This window comes from Ranitomeya imitator, chromosome 9 (assembly GCF_032444005.1).
Source record: "Ranitomeya imitator isolate aRanImi1 chromosome 9, aRanImi1.pri, whole genome shotgun sequence".
NCBI lineage: Eukaryota > Metazoa > Chordata > Amphibia > Anura > Dendrobatidae > Ranitomeya > Ranitomeya imitator.
In genome coordinates, this window is record NC_091290.1 from 12,721,920 (window position 1) to 12,735,964 (window position 14,045).

General features: G+C 50.3%; 1 protein-coding gene across 2 annotated transcripts in view; it reads left to right on the plus strand.

Moving 5' to 3' along the window:
• The first annotated feature begins 455 nt into the window (after positions 1-455).
• CAPRIN1 (cell cycle associated protein 1) overlaps positions 456-14,045 on the plus strand; it is a 44,748-nt gene continuing 31,158 nt past the window's right edge. Inside the window, exons 1-4 of one of the 2 annotated variants that reach the window (XM_069739102.1) lie at positions 456-806; positions 3,273-3,413; positions 10,128-10,190; positions 10,344-10,430. In XM_069739102.1, the coding sequence (XP_069595203.1) occupies positions 3,273-3,413; positions 10,128-10,190; positions 10,344-10,430 (291 nt within the window). In that variant the 5' untranslated portion in view covers positions 456-806. The remainder of the gene's footprint in view (positions 807-3,272; positions 3,414-10,127; positions 10,191-10,343; positions 10,431-14,045) is intronic. The other variant, XM_069739103.1, reaches the window with a different exon arrangement.

The window sequence follows — 14,045 nt, forward strand, 5'->3', positions numbered from 1 at the left end:
TTGGTATTGCTGCCTCTGGAAAAGCGCGATCTATCACTATATAAAATTAATTATTTAATCCATTGATTACATTTTTTAATGAGAAAAAAAAAATCTAAGCACCAGAACTTTTTTTTTTTGGGGGGGGGGGGAGCACACATCGATAAAAAAATACATTAAGCTATAACAAAAAAGTTGTTTATAGCGCTAACACGGTACCAAGATATATATCTTTCCTGTTTCTATTGCAAAATTTGTACCAATAAAGGCCAAAAAAACAAAGTCCTCAGACACAGACAGCTCCGGGGAAATAAAAATGTCCTGGATCTCAGAAAGACAGGAACTTCCAGGAAGAAAAAGTACAAAATAACTGAGGAGCTGGCCCTTTAAAAACAGGCGTGGCTTATAGGGATCTTTTCTCCTAACCCCGCCTCTTTCGCGGCGATAAACCCCTCCCCTTCTCTCAGGCCCTCCCTGTCGCCTCCATTGTCCGTTTAGGCTCACCTCGCGGCGCCCGACACTTCCTGTCACCCTGTCAGTCAGATCCCACGCAGTGTCCGGTCGCAGAGCGGCGTCTCCGGAGCCTCACACCGCGCGGCAGCAGGCGAACGGTAGGGGCCCAAGTCCACGTTCCGCGGCCTCACACACTTCAGGCACGCGTGGGGGCAGCCTCCGTCAGGCCCCCGGCTGTGTAAATCCCTCCGCTTCCTGCCTTTCGGCCTCATTAGCTCGGTGAGGCGGCAGTGGCGGCGGCGACTCCTCTCTCAACCTCACACCGCGACCAGCGCTCAGGCCCCGTGACCGACGCACCGCGGAGACCCTGAAAGGTGGGCGGGAGGGTGATGGCGGCACAATGTGAGGGCGACAGCGCGGCCATGTTTCCGGTGCTCCGGGCGTTCTGATAATGATGTGTGCAGGGAGAATGGGGACGACAGGGGGATTCTTTTCTGTATCGGCGGATGGATATTTCCATATTTTTGAATTCTGAGGATGCATGCCGCGGTGCTCCCTGGTGGGGGGGCTCTAATAAACCCCTCAGGGGGCCGAGAAGGTTTTATATATTCTATATTTTATAGTATAAATATTTATTTTTATTTTATTATAACAATTTTTTTAAGATAACTATAACACAAGATTTTTTTTTTTTCCATAAAACTTTATTTAAAACTAAACCGGTGTCTTAGAGAAAATCTTTGTTTTTTCTTTTTTAAATAAACTTTTTTTTTTTTGTAGTTTTTGAGTTTAATGTAAAGGCTGCACATAGTAAATTAATTAAATATTATTTATAAATGGGGGGGGTCCTATTAAGCATTGCATCCCCCACCAATGTATTGTCTCTGACAGTGAGCTGCCGTGTAGTAACTTCTACAGCTCCATCTGGTCCAATCTTCAAAATAAAACTCATCCATATAGATTGCTGTAGTTCCCGGCTGCCCCGTGCACAGGGCCGTGTTCTTCTGTCGTCTATGTAGCTTCCGCTGTTAGACTTTTTTTTTTATCCTGAAAAATAAAAGGATCGATCGTTAGAAATCCGACCAGCCCGACATCATCTAGCGGGAGGACCCCCTATACTCAGCCAACTTTAGTGTTATTGATATTGATATGTGGCTTTAAATCCCCTCTGACAAATTATCACAATGGGTCTGGAGGATCTGGTGATTGAGGGCGCCGGACCCTCTACGTGTGAGGGTTGAGGGCGCCGGACCCTCTACGTGTGAGGGTTGAGGGCGCCGGACCCTCTACGTGTGAGGGTTGAGGGCGCCGGACCCTCTACGTGTGAGGGTTGAGGGCGCCGGACCCTCTACGTGTGAGGGTTGAGGGCGCCGGACCCTCTACGTGTGAGGGTTGAGGGCGCCGGACCCTCTACGTGTGAGGGTTGAGGGCGCCGGACCCTCTACGTGTGAGGGTTGAGGGCGCCGGACCCTCTACGTGTGAGGGTTGAGGGCGCCGGACCCTCTACGTGTGAGGGTTGAGGGCGCCGGACCCTCTACGTGTGAGGGTTGAGGGCGCCGGACCCTCTACGTGTGAGGGTTGAGGGCGCCGGACCCTCTACGTGTGAGGGTTGAGGGCGCCGGACCCTCTACGTGTGAGGGTTGAGGGCGCCGGACCCTCTACGTGTGAGGGTTGAGGGCGCCGGACCCTCTACGTGTGAGGGTTGAGGGCGCCGGACCCTCTACGTGTGAGGGTTGAGGGCGCCGGACCCTCTACGTGTGAGGGTTGAGGGCGCCGGACCCTCTACGTGTGAGGGTTGAGGGCGCCGGACCCTCTACGTGTGAGGGTTGAGGGCGCCGGACCCTCTACGTGTGAGGGTTGAGGGCGCCGGACCCTCTACGTGTGAGGGTTGAGGGCGCCGGACCCTCTACGTGTGAGGGTTGAGGGCGCCGGACCCTCTACGTGTGAGGGTTGAGGGCGCCGGACCCTCTACGTGTGAGGGTTGAGGGCGCCGGACCCTCTACGTGTGAGGGTTGAGGGCGCCGGACCCTCTACGTGTGAGGGTTGAGGGCGCCGGACCCTCTACGTGTGAGGGTTGAGGGCGCCCTTAACTTACATTTAACCAAAAATTTATGTTGAAAAGGAGCAAAACTCACTCGTTTGTCCACGGAAAACCCTGCTGCAAAAAGCTTCTGTGGATTTTGTCTGTGCAGAATGTAGACTTGATGCATAGATGTGATCTCCTTACTGTGACATCTGCGGCAGCAATTGATTCGCCGCCTGACTTTATGATCTGCCCCGGAGGGTCGTTTTCCTCTTTCGGGTTCCCCAAGTGTAAATCCACACAATAGATCTGCAGTATTTGTCATCCTGTTCCCAACATGAAAGCCGGGTTCACATTGACATTTTCTTTGTGGATTTTCAAACAGAATCTGCTTCAAGAACATGTACAAAACAAAACCCTGTGCGCCCAATTGCAGATGTCTAGCCCTGTACACACTGGTAAATAGCAGCGCCAACTACCGCTGCCCTTGATGCGGCTGCTGTTTATCAGCTTTGTGCCGATGCTGAATATAAAGCAAACCCGCTTCTGTTTGCCTCTATCCGGTGTCATCCCTACGGATGCACAGATTTATGCAACATCGACAGAATCCTGCACTCAACAGTATCCGCATCTGCGCTCACACGTTGTGGAAAAAAGTGCAAAATTGCTTTATTTTGTGAAGTATGTGTGAACGCAGCCAAAGGGAGGGTATGTTCGCCTGTTTTCATTAGATGGTTAAAAATCATTAGTAACCTGCTACAGTGCTTGTACTTGCTACGGTGGATGCTAATATGTATATTGTCCTATTTTTCTTCAGATGCCCTCAGCCACAAGCAGCAAGGCTGTGCCGGGCTCCGGCGAGGCAGCAGTGACTGGTACTGGGAACGTACAGAGTGAGGCCATGAAACAGATCCTGGTGGTCCTGGACAAGAAAATCCGGAACCTGGAAAAGAAGAAGGTTTGTACTTTTCATGGTGGAGGTGGCAGATGTGTGTTAGGCTACGTTCACATTTGCGTTGTTGGGCGCAGCGTCGTCGACAAAACGCAGCGTTTTTTGACGCGTGCGTTGTCCTATACAATTGAAGATCCAAAACGTCCCCCCCCCCCCCCTCCCAAAAAAAAAACATTTAGTCAAAAGGTGCATGCGTCAAAAAACGCTGCTCAACGCAGGCACCTGCGCCCTATGCCTTTTTCATAGACACTAATGTTTTTTTTGGGGGGCGCATTTACGACGCAGGTGCGTTGCATGTGTTTTTTTTTTTTTTTTCCAGAAATGTGACGCATCAAAACTGCAACCTGTAGCGTTGTAAAATGCAAGAAAACGCATGCCAACGCATGTCCATACGCCCCCAATGTTAAAGATAGGGGCGCATGACACATGCGTCGGTATGCGTCAATGACGCTGCGTCCAAAGATGTGAACGTAGCCTTATTAATGAGCATGATGATCTAGGGGAGTTCTCGCCTCAGCTCTTAGTGCTTGGCTGGGGACCCGCTCGGTGCCTTGTAGCCTGTAGGTTTTTGTGCATATTATTCCCCTTGTCATGTGTGACTGCAATGCTAACTGCTCTTTGCCTTGGAAATGTGTCTGTTGTTTTCTGCTGCGTTGTCTGTTGCACTTTTGCAGCATTTTCAGCACCTGGACCACTTTGCTGCCCTATTGTAGTCTCTTGGCCATCCACTGTCGCCTGCAAAATCCTTCTGAAATCTGCGCTGGCCGGTGTTTAGTAGTCAGCACGGTGGAGGCTGTAGAAGAATTCTGACTGCTTCTATATATTCACTTGCCGACTGGTGGCTGAGGCGCCATTCACACAGCAGTACGACGCCGGTGGTTAAGGCTTTGTGCACACTGGCTTCTAGACTTATGGTTGTAATATAGATGCTAATCTGTCCCTCATGGGTGCTTGTGTGAGGGGTCTCCGCATGGAGGGTGCTTGGTGCTGTAGACCTGTGTACCTGCCTCCCCTCTACCAGGGTCTCTGGTTGCCCCCTTTCTGGGCATTGCTTTGGTCCGTCTCCCTAGAGCAATGGTGTTTTGGATCTCTGTTGTGAAATGGCCTGGGCATGCTGGGTGTTGTAGTCTTGTACAGGATTGAACACAGCCGTAGCCACCATCTTGCACTGCTGGTGTGTGACCCCCCCCGGGCGTATCGCACCTCGCCCCCTGTTGCTGGGTGTTATTTTCTGCTGGAGTCACGGCTGGGAGCCGCGTGTTGGTCCTGGGTGGGCAGCTTTACCTGCTTCTGTGGCCCCATTGTCTGCCTCCCATAAACCTGACCTCTCCATGTCCGCTACGATGCAGCCTGAGAGCGGAGCGGACACCCCTGCGGGACCCCAACACTCGCAGGTGGAGCGGGATTTCCCCTGCGCTGTTATTGAACTACAACTCCCAATATTGCAGACTACTGCCAGTGGGAGTTATAGTCCAATAACATTGGGAGCTGCTGCCGCCGTCCACAGGGAAACCTGCTAAGAATAAAGTGCAGCTTTGTGTCGCTACGTCCTGGGGCTAATGGCCACTAACTGCACCGCCCTGGGGCAGAGGACAGCGGAAGAAAACGTGACCCCATCACCCCCGATTCCTGCCGCGATGACATCACGTCTGCTGCAGCCAATTGCTGGCTGTTGTGATCACATGATAGCTTCTCCATGGAGGCCAGTGATTGGCTGTAGCTGTCAGGTGACCTCGTCACACCTCCTATGGGGGGGGGGGGTTTTATAGATCATTTATTTCCGGTCTGATTTTGTCCTATTCCCAGTAAAGCCGCTATTAACCCTTACTTGGCCTTCTACTACACCGTAATGCTCCCATACTGGCCCCCCATATCTGATTTTTAACCCCTTCTAGTGGGGGTTGTAGTTCATAAAGAGAGCGGTTAAAGCACTGGGAGTGGCACAGAGCTGGCGGTGGCACTACAAGTCCCGGCATGCCTTGCCCGGCGCGGGGCATGCTGGGAGGCCGCACGGCTCTTTGTGTCCCGCCGCTCCCGGGGCGCCGCCGCCGCCGCACATGGACTAGGCCGCGGGGAAACATGGCGGCTCCCAGTGTCAGGCGCGGAGGGGGAGGGGCGTCCGCGGCCTCATTGTGTCCCGGCCGGATGTGGCGATGCTGCCGACGCCGTGGGGCCCCGGGTGCTCGGCTGAGGGGGGGGGCGGGAACCTGGGGACTACAACTCCCGGCATGCCCCGCGAGTCCCAGCGTGCACGGGGCTGATGCCGCACCGAGATTCCTGGTCGCCCATAGCAACCGTGGCGCGTTCACTTTGCGGCAGGAGGGTGGTTGCTACGGACGTTTAACCCCTTAGTAACCAGCGGAGCTTTGGGTGTAAGGAGCAGATGAAGCCTTCTTATTCCTTTGTGTCTGTCAGCCGGTTTTATACCTGTCAGCCATGATCCTGGCGTCTGCCCCCCAGTAACAATGGATCTGTCATCAGAAATCCAGGAGCCTCACACACATGCAAATCAGGCTGGAGGTGCGCTGGGGGCGGGGCAAAGGAGTTCCCCTGCATTGCTGCTCCTCCAACCTGATTTGCATGTGTGTGAGGCTCCTGGATTTCTTGTGTCTGATACGTCAGGCCCTTACAGCAACCGGGGACATAAGTGTGTAAGACCCCAGAGATCCCGAGACTGAGGGGTCTGCAGCTCCGCGTCTCCTCGCCAGGCTCGAACACACGGTTTAACCCTTTCTCTCCATGGGTGTTCTTCTTTGCCCACTTTCATTTGTTTTATTTCTTTCCAAAGATACAGCTATTTTATTTTCCCCTATAAATTCCCGCCCAGATCTTGTATTTTGCTCCATCATCCGTCAGATTTATGACATCCGTTCGCGGCGCCTGTGCTGATCTGATCGCTGTTTATTGGTGGCTGCAGTAAAACCGCCATTCTGACATTTTTAATTTTTATTTTTCTTTGTTTACTGAAAAGATTTTTATATTTTTATGTAATTTTTTTTCTAATTGGTGAAAACTGATGATTCAATGTTCTTGTATATTTAATATTTTTATATGGTTTTAAAACTTTTTTTTTTTTTTTGGTGCAGGTAAAATGCAAAGCCTTTAAGGGTGTGTTTCCACGGTCAGTAAACGCTGCGGGTGTGACGCTGTGTGTATCCGCAGCGTCCAGATGTTACAGCGTAGCAGAGGGGATTTCTTCAAATCCCATCTCCACTATGTGTTCGGACATGCTGGCGGCAGACCCGCGTAACCGGGGCGTCTTTATAGACCGCAGCATGTCTGGTTACAATACGGAGACGCTCAGTCCCCGCAGCGTAAATTTCCCATACACAATCATTAGATGCGGTAAAAACGCATGTAATGATTAGTCGTATGCGTAATAACTGCGGAAACGCAGCTTACTACACATGTGTAGTAATTTAAATGACGCCTTACCATGTGACCGCCAGAAGTCCGCGTCCACTGCAGTTCTCGCAATGACTGACAGGACCGCGAGACCTGCCGTACACGTGACTGCCGGGGTTATCTCTGGTCACTAGGCTGGTTCTCACGGTCAGCTGATAGACTTCGAGACCTGCCGTACACGTGACCGCCGGGGTTATCTCTGGTCACTAGGCTGGTTCTCACGGTCAGCTGATAGATCATGAACCCCGGCAGTCACATGTACGGCAGGTCTATCTCTGGTCACTAGGCTGGTTCTCACGGTAAGCTGATAGATCGCGAGACCTGCCGTACACGTGACTGCCGGGGATATCTCCGGTCACTAGGCTGGTTCTCACGGTCAGCTGATAGATCGTGAGAACTGCCGTGCAGGTGAACCCGGGGAGTGATCTACAAGCTCTGCTATGTCTGGATGTCAGGCATAAGATGTAGCAGAGCTGAACTCGACGTGGGACACTCGTTATTTAAGACTACGTCGGACCAGGGAGTGTTTGTATTGGTTTATTAATTTATGTTTATTACAGGAGATCGAGGGCATCGCCGGAATTAGGAGTGTAATAAAGATGGGGAAACTGTTTTATTTCAATAAAATACTTTATTCTGGCTGTGTCTTTATTAAACATGTACCAACTATAGGATTAGTAATGGATAGGTGTCTTATTGACTCTTCTCCATTACTAAGCCGGGCTTGATGTCACCTGACAATACACAGGTGACATCAACCCCACAGCTATCACCCTGCTTGCCACCGCTACAGGGCAAGTGGGGAGAGCCGGATAAAGTGCCACAATTGGATGCACCAATTGGGCGGCTGCGGGCTGTTATTTTTAGGCTGGTGAGGGCCAAAATCCATGGGCTGGGCCAGTCTGAAAATACCAGGCCGCAGCAGTCTTTTTACTTTGCTGATTAACAAATATAGGGGGACCCCACGCTGTGTTTTTTTTTCTTTTTTTTTTTTTTTGGAGGGGATCCCCCTATTTTTGCTAACCATCCAAGGTAAACGGACTGCTGCGGCCTGGTATTATCAGGCTGGAAGGTTCATGGATATTGGATCCCTACCAGCCTGAAATACCAGTCCCAGTGGTCTGCTTTACTCTGGCTGTTTACCAAAGGGGATGCCATGCTAATAATTTTTTTTTTTTTTTTTTAAGATGCACCGCATGTCCGGATACCCAGGGAAGCCGGAGGCGTCGGTACACTCATTGTGGAGATGGGATTTCATAAAATCCCATCCACTATGCTGTAACATCTGGACGTTGCAGCTGTACGCAGTGTCCAATCCGCAGTAAATACTGAATGAATCTGGACAGTGGAAACATACCGTAATGATTATCTATGTGAAATTTACACTGTGGGGACTGAGCGTCTCCGCATTGTAAATAGACATGCTGCGGCCTGGAAAGACGCGCCGCATGTCCGGTTACGCACAGCCGCCTGCGTCTTTGAACACATAGTTGACATGGGATTTCTTGAAATCCCCTCCACCAAGCTGGACCATCTGGACGCTGCGGGTTGGATGCTGCAGATGTACTCAGCGTCCAACCCACAGCGTTTACTGACTGTGTGCACCTACTGACTGTGTGCACCTACCCTATCTGTAAAGAGGAAATTTATTTTTTTTCCTTCCCAGAAGCCAACTTTCAATAAGTTTTATTTCAAGTGACTGAAAAAAATTGCATGTAAACAACGCATCGAAAACACAGGTGACCTCAGATGCAGATTTCACCTGTGTCACATCCTGATGGAGGAAACGTACCCCAACAGGCTAAGTGTGACTCACACTGTGTGTCAGGTTTTTGTTGTTTTTTTAAATCCTTTTGTGTTTTTTTGTTTTTTTTTTTTACCTGTGGCAAGTTGCTAAATGTCACCATTTGTCAGTACTTTCAGCGCCTTTACTGCAGTTTTTTTTTTTTCTCCATTTAGAGCAAAATGACTTGACATTAAAGAAAAACTTGTCATTTTTGTTGCTTTTATTTTTCATGCAGGGAAAAAAAAAACTGAGGGTGAATATATCTCCGATTGCTTGTTCTATATACTACGTGGAAATCTTGCTCTACTATGAAGCCCGGACTGTCTGAGCTTCAAAATAGGACCAAAATGGGAATCGTGTTGGGGGGCTTCACGAGACCCCTGGCTGCCATAGTTGCCCATTGGTACCCAGCAATGGGGGAGGGATGATGGGAGTCAATGTGCACGCTCCTTTTAAATGAGTCTGCAAATGGCTTTCAGCAATTAAATGGTTAAACAGCAGCAAGCAGAGCTCCGGCATCTGCTGCATGAGGGGGAGATCGGCTCCTGATCCCCCAGCACAGACGCACAGTTATGTCAGTTTCTGCTAAAAGGATTAAAGGGTCTTCTGGTTGTCACAGGATAGAACTGTTGGAATTGTTGGCGGTCGATCCGCTGAGACCGGTGCTGATACAATGCCCGGCTGCAGTCTTGCATCATAGAGGACGGAGAGCACTCGGTCCCTTTTGTTGGACCCTCATACATTGAACAGTTATCCCCCCCTTCAACTACACAGCTTGGCAATTTGTTTAACTGGATTACACATTTAATCTCCAATCATATCAGGGTTTTTTTTTTTTTTTAATAAAAGAAAAAAATTTAGGTTTGAAAAAAAAGTGCTGAAAAGCTGAGCTGCTCTAAATGAAGTTTATTGAAATTTGGAGCATTTTTTTAAAGGTAGCGTATACAGAAAAAATGACTTTGCTTTATGTTGACCAGAAATCTCCACCATTCTTCCTTTTATTAAAAAAAACCAAAACATTCCTAAAAGTTTTTGCTCCCAACCTGACCTTTTTCTTTTCTATATACTAGGCCTGTCATTGTACTCTGTGCAGAACACGTACCATACACTGTATGGAGGCCAATATTGGGTCGCACCTCCTAGTCATTGAATTCTGGTTTATAACATCCGGCCCCTGATACCAGTGCGGTCCTGTAATAGGGACCACCAAATGCTGCGCCCCTGCCGGGAGCTTCATGGCCGAGCTGCTACATGCAGCCGTACATCACCAAGCACAATGCCGAGCGTCAGATGGAGCGGTGTAAAGCCGCCACCACTGGACTCTGGAGGAGACGTGTTCTGTGCAGTGACGGATTGCATTTGTCTGGGTTTGGTGTTTTCAGGAGACTTGCAAATTATTTGGCTGAAAAGTGATGCAGTGTAAGACATTACAGTATGGGACCCTCCTGCACTCATCCGTACACCTATCGCCTGCAATGAATGAAAGTCTCGACTGTGCATCCTCCATAATTGTACGTTGTGTCTCACAGGGCAAGTTGGATGACTACCGGGATCGAATGAACAAAGGAGAACGGCTGAATCAGGACCAACTGGTAATTAGTGAACCTCTTATTGTAGCTCTGATTCTTTTAATGATAGTGGCGCCATCTGGTTTTTGCTACTTCAGCATAACATCACATTAGGAGTCTTTAAGTTTTTATTATTTTTTTTTCTTTATTGTTTACACTTTTTTCTTTTTTTATAAGGATGCGGTGGCGAAATATCAAGAGGTTGTGACAAACATGGAATTTGCTCGTGAACTTCAAAAAAGTTTCATGGCCTTGGGACAAGATGTAAGTAGTTAACTCAGACTAGTCATCTGTCTGTCGTCTGTCTGTCGTCTGTCTCTGTCTGTCTCTGTCTGTCGTCTGTCTCTGTCGTCTGTCTGTCGTCTGTCGTCTGTCTGTCGTCTGTCTGTCGTCTGTCTGTCGTCTGTCTGTCGTCTGTCTGTCTGTCGTCTGTCTGTCTGTCGTCTGTCTCTGTCTGTCGTCTGTCTCTGTCTGTCGTCTGTCTCTGTCTGTCGTCTGTCTCTGTCTGTCGTCTGTCTCTGTCTGTCGTCTGTCTCTGTCTGTCTGTCTGTCGTCTGTCTGTCGTCTGTCTCTGTCTGTCGTCTGTCTCTGTCTGTCGTCTGTCTCTGTCTCTGTCTGTCTGTCTGTCTCTGTCTGTCTCTGTCTGTCGTCTGTCTCTGTCTGTCGTCTGTCTCTGTCTGTCTCTGTCTGTCGTCTGTCTCTGTCTGTCGTCTGTCTCTGTCTGTCGTCTGTCTCTGTCTGTCGTCTGTCTCTGTCTGTCGTCTGTCTCTGTCTGTCGTCTGTCTCTGTCTGTCGTCTGTCTCTGTCTGTCTCTGTCTGTCGTCTGTCTGTCTGTCGTCTGTCTCTGTCTGTCGTCTGTCTCTGTCTGTCGTCTGTCTCTGTCTGTCGTCTGTCTCTGTCTGTCGTCTGTCTGTCTGTCGTCTGTCTGTCTGTCGTCTGTCTCTGTCTGTCGTCTGTCTCTGTCTGTCGTCTGTCTCTGTCTGTCGTCTGTCTCTGTCTGTCGTCTGTCTCTGTCTGTCGTCTGTCTCTGTCTGTCGTCTGTCTCTGTCTGTGTCTGTCGTCTGTCTCTGTCTGTCTCTGTCTGTCGTCTGTCGTCTGTCTGTCTGTCGTCTGTCTCTGTCTGTCGTCTGTCTCTGTCTGTCGTCTGTCTCTGTCTGTCGTCTGTCTCTGTCTGTCGTCTGTCTCTGTCTGTCGTCTGTCTCTGTCTGTCGTCTGTCTCTGTCTGTCGTCTGTCTCTGTCTGTCGTCTGTCTCTGTCTGTCTCTGTCTGTCTCTGTCTGTCTCTGTCTGTCTCTGTCTGTCTCTGTCTGTCTCTGTCTGTCTCTGTCTGTCTCTGTCTGTCTCTGTCTGTCGTCTGTCTCTGTCTGTCTCTGTCTGTCTCTGTCTGTCTCTGTCTGTCTCTGTCTGTCTCTGTCTGTCTCTGTCTGTCTCTGTCTGTCGTCTGTCTCTGTCTGTCTCTGTCTGTCGTCTGTCTGTCGTCTGTCTCTGTCTGTCGTCTGTCTCTGTCTGTCGTCTGTCTCTGTCTGTCGTCTGTCTCTGTCTGTCGTCTGTCTCTGTCTGTCTCTGTCTGTCGTCTGTCTCTGTCTGTCTCTGTCTGTCGTCTGTCTGTCGTCTGTCTGTCTGTCGTCTGTCTCTGTCTGTCGTCTGTCTCTGTCTGTCGTCTGTCTCTGTCTGTCGTCTGTCTCTGTCTGTCGTCTGTCTCTGTCTGTCGTCTGTCTCTGTCTGTCGTCTGTCTCTGTCTGTCGTCTGTCTGTCGTCTGTCTCTGTCTGTCGTCTGTCTCTGTCTGTCGTCTGTCTCTGTCTGTCGTCTGTCTCTGTCTGTCGTCTGTCTCTGTCTGTCTCTGTCTGTCGTCTGTCTCTGTCTGTCTCTGTCTGTCGTCTGTCTGTCGTCTGTCTGTCTGTCGTCTGTCTCTGTCTGTCGTCTGTCTCTGTCTGTCGTCTGTCTCTGTCTGTCGTCTGTCTCTGTCTGTCGTCTGTCTCTGTCTGTCGTCTGTCTCTGTCTGTCGTCTGTCTCTGTCTGTCGTCTGTCTCTGTCTGTCGTCTGTCTCTGTCTGTCGTCTGTCTCTGTCTGTCGTCTGTCTCTGTCTGTCGTCTGTCTCTGTCTGTCGTCTGTCTCTGTCTGTCGTCTGTCTCTGTCTGTCGTCTGTCTCTGTCTGTCGTCTGTCTCTGTCTGTCGTCTGTCTGTCTGTCGTCTGTCTCTGTCTGTCGTCTGTCTCTGTCTGTCTCTGTCTGTCGTCTGTCTCTGTCTGTCGTCTGTCTCTGTCTGTCGTCTGTCTCTGTCTGTCGTCTGTCTCTGTCTGTCGTCTGTCTCTGTCTGTCGTCTGTCTGTCGTCTGTCTCTGTCTGTCTCTGTCTGTCGTCTGTCTCTGTCTGTCGTCTGTCTCTGTCTGTCGTCTGTCTCTGTCTGTCGTCTGTCTCTGTCTGTCGTCTGTCTCTGTCTGTCGTCTGTCTCTGTCTGTCGTCTGTCTCTGTCTGTCGTCTGTCTGTCTGTCGTCTGTCTCTGTCTGTCGTCTGTCTCTGTCTGTCTCTGTCTGTCGTCTGTCTCTGTCTGTCGTCTGTCTCTGTCTGTCGTCTGTCTCTGTCTGTCGTCTGTCTCTGTCTGTCGTCTGTCTCTGTCTGTCGTCTGTCTCTGTCTGTCGTCTGTCTCTGTCTGTCGTCTGTCTCTGTCTGTCGTCTGTCTGTCTGTCGTCTGTCTCTGTCTGTCGTCTGTCTCTGTCTGTCTCTGTCTGTCGTCTGTCTCTGTCTGTCGTCTGTCTCTGTCTGTCGTCTGTCTCTGTCTGTCGTCTGTCTCTGTCTGTCGTCTGTCTCTGTCTGTCGTCTGTCTCTGTCTGTCGTCTGTCTCTGTCTGTCGTCTGTCTCTGTCTGTCGTCTGTCTGTCTGTCGTCTGTCTCTGTCTGTCGTCTGTCTGTCGTCTGTCTCTGTCTGTCGTCTGTCTCTGTCTGTCGTCTGTCTCTGTCTGTCGTCTGTCTCTGTCTGTCGTCTGTCTCTGTCTGTCGTCTGTCGTCTGTCTGTCGTCTGTCTCTGTCTCTGTCTGTCGTCTGTCTCTGTCTGTCGTCTGTCTCTGTCTGTCGTCTGTCTCTGTCTGTCTCTGTCTGTCGTCTGTCTCTGTCTGTCGTCTGTCTCTGTCTGTCGTCTGTCTCTGTCTGTCGTCTGTCTCTGTCTGTCTCTGTCTGTCGTCTGTCTCTGTCTGTCTCTGTCTGTCGTCTGTCTCTGTCTGTCGTCTGTCTCTGTCTGTCGTCTGTCTCTGTCTGTCGTCTGTCTCTGTCTGTCTCTGTCTGTCGTCTGTCTCTGTCTGTCTCTGTCGTCTGTCTCTGTCTGTCGTCTGTCTCTCTGTCGTCTGTCTCTGTCTGTCGTCTGTCTCTGTCTGTCGTCTGTCTCTGTCTGTCTCTGTCTGTCGTCTGTCTCTGTCTGTCGTCTGTCTCTGTCTGTCGTCTGTCTCTGTCTGTCGTCTGTCTCTGTCTGTCGTCTGTCTCTGTCTGTCGTCTGTCTCTGTCTGTCGTCTGTCTCTGTCTGTCGTCTGTCTCTGTCTGTCGTCTGTCTCTGTCTGTCGTCTGTCTGTCGTCTGTCTCTGTCTGTCTCTGTCTGTCTCTGTCTGTCTCTGTCTGTCTCTGTCTGTCTCTGTCTGTCTCTGTCTGTCTCTGTCTGTCTCTGTCTGTCGTCTGTCTCTGTCTGTCGTCTGTCTCTGTCTGTCGTCTGTCTCTGTCTGTCTCTGTCTGTCGTCTGTCTCTGTCTGTCTCTGTCTGTCGTCTGTCTCTGTCTGTCGTCTGTCTCTGTCTGTCGTCTGTCTCTGTCTGTCTCTGTCTGTCGTCTGTCTCTGTCTGTCTCTGTCTGTCGTCTGTCTCTGTCTGTCGTCTGTCTCTCTGTCGTCTGTCTCTGTCTGT